Source organism: Triticum aestivum, chromosome 3D (genome assembly GCF_018294505.1).
Source record: "Triticum aestivum cultivar Chinese Spring chromosome 3D, IWGSC CS RefSeq v2.1, whole genome shotgun sequence".
NCBI lineage: Eukaryota > Viridiplantae > Streptophyta > Magnoliopsida > Poales > Poaceae > Triticum > Triticum aestivum.
In genome coordinates this window covers 137,268,577-137,273,346 of record NC_057802.1, presented here as the reverse complement: position 1 = coordinate 137,273,346, position 4,770 = coordinate 137,268,577, and the positions used below count along the sequence as shown (strand labels likewise).

At 48.6% G+C, this 4,770-nt stretch overlaps 1 protein-coding gene across 1 annotated transcript; it reads left to right on the top strand.

Moving 5' to 3' along the window:
• Positions 1–578: 578 nt before the first annotated feature.
• LOC123074367 (uncharacterized) lies at positions 579–2,313 on the top strand. Its single transcript, XM_044497237.1, has one exon. It carries the CDS (start codon positions 657–659, stop codon positions 1,872–1,874), a length of 1,218 nt encoding a protein of 405 aa, XP_044353172.1. The 5' UTR covers positions 579–656; the 3' UTR covers positions 1,875–2,313.
• Positions 2,314–4,770: the final 2,457 nt, after the last annotated feature.

The window sequence follows — 4,770 nt, the reverse complement described above, 5'->3', positions numbered from 1 at the left end:
TGGAAGAATCCCGAGATTTTGGCAAAAGAACTGAGCCAAGACCTTGTCCACGAGCCGGGCTCGGGCCTAGATTTCAAGCCCGACAGCCGGGCCGGGCCCGGGCCCGTCGTATTCACACGTTAACGAAGAGGCCCGGCCTGAGGTCTGAGGCCCGACGGGCTTTTAGCGTGATGGGCCGGGCTTGGGCCTAAGTTTTTTGCGTCAGGCTTTGGTAGGCCCGGCCCGACAGATGGCCAGGTATAACTGGGCCTAAGCCTCTTGTGGTGTGAGGGTGTTCGCGGTAGAAAGCACACAGAGCAAACGATTCCTTGTCTCAAAAAAAAAGCAAACGATTCCTTTCGGCTGAAGTGTCGAGTAAACTGCCTCAAGATTCATGCAAAAGAATCGAACGGTGGCTGGGGCGTTCGCTGGGAATTCCCTGAGAATGTCAGCCGGATAATAAGATTTCCAAAAAGAAAGGAAAAAAAACTAACAAAACGAACCGAGCTCACCTACGTCACCGCTCTCCCCGTTTTCACTTTCGCACGCGTTTTCCCGTCCCCGAACCAAATTTCAAAAGGAAAGCCTTCGACCGCGCAGATCCCCTCTTCTTTCCATCCCTCTCCCGCGCACGCGCCGTCAAACCCTAGCTGGCTAGCTCCGTCCCTCCTCCTCTCATGGCGTCCCCGCGTGCGCCCGACTGGCCCCGTGGCCTCGTCTTCGCCCCCGGCGACGCCGATCTCATAACAATCCACCTCCAGCGCAAGATCTCCGGGTCCTCGCTCCCCGCCGCCGACGCCCGGTACATCCACAACGCGGACGTGTACGGGGCCGAGCCCGCCGCGCTCGTCACCGGCCTCCTCTCCGCCTCGGCGAGGAGCGACGGCGAGGGCAGGGAGTGGTACTTCTTCACCTCCGTGCGGGCCCAGAGCAGCCGGGACACCCGCAGGTGCCGCGCCGTCGCGGGTGGGGTCGGCACCTGGCATTCGGAGAAGGCGCGGTGCGTCGTGCTCGATGGGGGCGGCGCCGTCGTCGGGTACCGCCAATCCTTCACCTACGAGCCCAAGAACGGCTGGCTGATGCTAGAGTTCAGCCAACAAGAACCCCGCCGCGGCGAGGCCATGCCCATCCTCTGCAAAATCTACCAGAAGCGTCGTGCCGGCCGGTCCGCCTCGAAGACGATTTCGGCTGGGTCGTCATCGATGTCGGAATCCAAGAGGAAGGCGGCGGCCGCGGACGAGCGCTCCGTCGAGGGTTCCTCGGCCCGCGTGAGGCGATGCCTGCAGTTCCGTCCGCCTCCTGCCGCACCAAATCCGCCCGCACTGGTTGCTACATCGGAGATTCAAGAAGCGTTCTTGCTTTCAGCCCAGCGGCCGCAGGCAGAGCAAGAACCAGAGGAGTCGCAAGAACCGCCGGTACGCATAGCACACACAGCCACACCGCTGATTCCCAGCTTCTCCATGGCCGCCGACCACGCCCTGAGCTTCGACCGCACCACCTTCCTCCGCCCCGCCCAAGATTGGCCCATGCCAGCGAATTCGGACCTGAGCGACACGTCGACGGCACTACTGAGCAATTATGGCTTCGTCTCACCAGCCACCTCCGAGCTGAGCTGCTACAATGCCACGACACCCTTGAGAGATAACACCGGCGCTTGGGCCTTCCAGCCGTCCGCCCTGACCTCCTCCTATGACACCACCTTCCTCCTCCCTGGCCAACATTGGGCCACACCAGAGTCGTCACAAGTCAGTGAGGCATCGACGCTGGATAGCTACGGCTGCTTCTCGCCCGACCACGCCACGTCCAGGACCACCACACAGCCGATCAGCAACGGCACCGGCTATTGTTGGTCTTTCCCGCAGTACAGTGAGCTATCGGCAATTTTTGGCGCCTGATTGAGTGCTTTGATATGCTTCCACGTTAGGCTAAGAGGAGTGTTGACGTATAATGTGCTGCCTAGTCTCTTTCATCAGATCGGTTTGTTGGTTGCATTGGCTAGAGCATGCACTTTTACATGGTATCGAAGCTAAGAGGTCTTGTTTAGGCCTGAAGGAGCCACACGTGAGGGGGAGTGTTGACGTAGGGCTAGAGCATGCACTTCTACAGTGTGGGTCTGCCTCCTTTAGTTTGTAGGGATTTTTTTGCCATACTCGATTGTTCTTGGTAGACTTTTTCAGCAGCAACTCTGCTTTCTGTTGGAACCGAGGCTTGGTTCAGTTAACCGGCATCTTAGCGGTCCTCCGGCGATGTAACTGGGATGCACACAGCACACATAGCTGTGGATCCTTCGTTGTGCACTCTTCCTATAGCCGTGGTTTAGTACAAGAGTTTATTTATTAGGCCTCCAATTGATTTAGTTTTTTAGATTATTGTGCTTTTGTTGCTACTGCACACACACTGAATAATTCAGAAATGGAGCGCTTCTTGTTTACCTGGCCCACGCAGCGTTATAAGGTGAAGAACTTTTTAAGCAAGGGGCCTCGTAGTCTCCTATTCATATGTTTTTGGGGTGATGATTCTTAAATCTTAATGTGGTCTATCCTTCATTATGAACTGACAAACAAAGCAGCACATCAAGCGATTTGCATGATTTCACCCAGTTGGTTAATCTGGGTAGAACAATGGGTTTCCTTCTGCGTATCTGAAAATGAAAAAGTTCAGTGCTCTAAGTGATACTTACATACTCCCTCCGTCCGAAAAAGCTGGTCCCAAGCTTGTCCCTCAAATGGATGTATCTAGCGACAAGATTTTTCGGATGGAGGGAGTATATAATTAGTAGAGCCCCAATACAATTAGTCATACTTCGAGGTATATAATATGAGTAGAGCCTGGATATAATTATCTTTTTTTTGTCTATCAATAGCAGTTCATTCTGTTCTGGTTTGAATTAGCAATACCTGTACCTTCAATGATGTTTTAATCTGTTACTCTACTTAGCTATTACTGTTATTGACACAACAAAGTCATGCCATCAATAGTCACTCTTTTTGCAGATTCAGAAACAATGTAGAGCTTACTGAAGTAAAACAAAGTATATGTTATTAGCTGTCATAATGTTCAAGTCAAAGTTGTCTTGTTTCATACCACTGACCGCACCTTTGGTCGTGACGCATCAAAATAAGTCTTCTATGTTGTATATCATATCAGTTCTCTGAATTTTCAAATAGTACCTAAACCAGTTGATCTTATATCTTATGAATGTAGCTTCGTTTTTGGTCTAATTGGCGTCGGTTCATTCTCTTCTAGTTCTCATTTGTGCAGGCATTGAGCTTTCCAAGGAGGAACAAAGCCTTAGATGATGCACTGTTTGGTTTCTTCATCAAACAGTTCTCCCCCTCCATTATGACATCATAGTGAACTTTTTTGTTTTATTTCTGTGATTCATGCGCCTTCATTTGTTCTTCTGTGCTTTTTTTGAGGCAGGAATGCAGTCTGTGAAATACTTGAAAAGAAATTTCAGCCACTTCTGAGGACTCCTCACTAGTGAACAGAGTTTTTGTTCTATATATCCTCTCCACCCTGCCCCACCCTCTACATTTCGTACTAGCTAGATGCAAAAATGCATTACATTTTTTTCCTGGTAGCTATGGGGCGTGTTATCTTTCTCTGCGATGTTTTCTTTTTAAAGCGTCAATTTATTTTGTAGGCTAAAAAGAACAAAGTAGATGGTGTGGTCAGGGATGCTTTTAGCAGATTTTCAGATTAGTACTCCTCGCAAGTGCTGAAAAACCTGACTCCATACCAGAGCGCTGTTATTGGTTCAGGTTTGGATGGCTCCTTGTGTATGGGAAGCATGAAATTCCGTCAGAGTTTGCCAGATGGGTGACTGACCAGAAGATGCACAGGCGGCAAACACCCAAGCAGGGTTGTTCCTACCTTCACGAAGATGCCTAATTCCTTGATGCCTTGATCAACTTATCCCCTTTGCGCACATAAATCTGTCTTGGTCATCACACGGGTCTTGTCATTCACTTTGTTTTCTGACCTTTTTTTGCTAATAATAAAGAGTCGTTCTTGCTTGTTTCCTGTTGTTGCATATCTTTTGTTACTACGCCCTCTTAAAAAAAAATCTTGATCTCAAAGCAATTTTTGAAGGGTATTTTTGTACTTGCATTGTGATGGATGTGTTAAAAAAGTAAAAATGTGTCTGATTTCGTGCAAAATAAAATCTGCATGTGTTCCAAAATATTTAAATTAGAGTGTGCAATTTGGTCTACAAATTATCTGTTTTGCTATAGAAAGAAGAATCAATGTTTGGAATATGAAACCTGGTCCACAAATACATTGTACACAAGTTAGTACATTGTGAGGAAGAGCAATGAGCTCTAGACTGATACAACATTAGAAGGGTTGAGTGTGCTTCGTTGTCCCGTCGGTGCTGTTGGGAATTTTTTTGTTATTTGGTTTGGCATGTGGAGAAGATGGTGTGTTTTATTTTTATAATTTGGTGTTTTGATGGGCTTTTTTTGTGTTTTCTTCAAACTTGTATGGGGAAGTTTACTGTGCCGGTGGTGGCATGTATTATATTAGTGCTACAGTGCCACATTTGAAGCTTCTTATTTCTAGGCGGTGAGAGGATGTGCGGGATTGATGTGTTTTTTAGGCTGGTTTGAGAACGTGTTATCCCACACAAAATCGTGAATCAGATCCAAAGTTAAATACCTTAACTGAATGAGAGAGTCCCTTGAGAAATTGTTGACCCGGTAAAAATTGCGGGCCAAATCCAAATGTAAGGGCATCTCCAGCCGTTGGAGGCCCCCCCAGTATAATCGCCGGACCAAAACTAGCATG

Coding starts and splice junctions, on each gene's coding strand:
- LOC123074367 (XM_044497237.1), top strand. CDS start 657: ATGGCGTCCCCGCGTGCGCCCGACTGGCCCCGTGGCCTCGTCTTCGCC.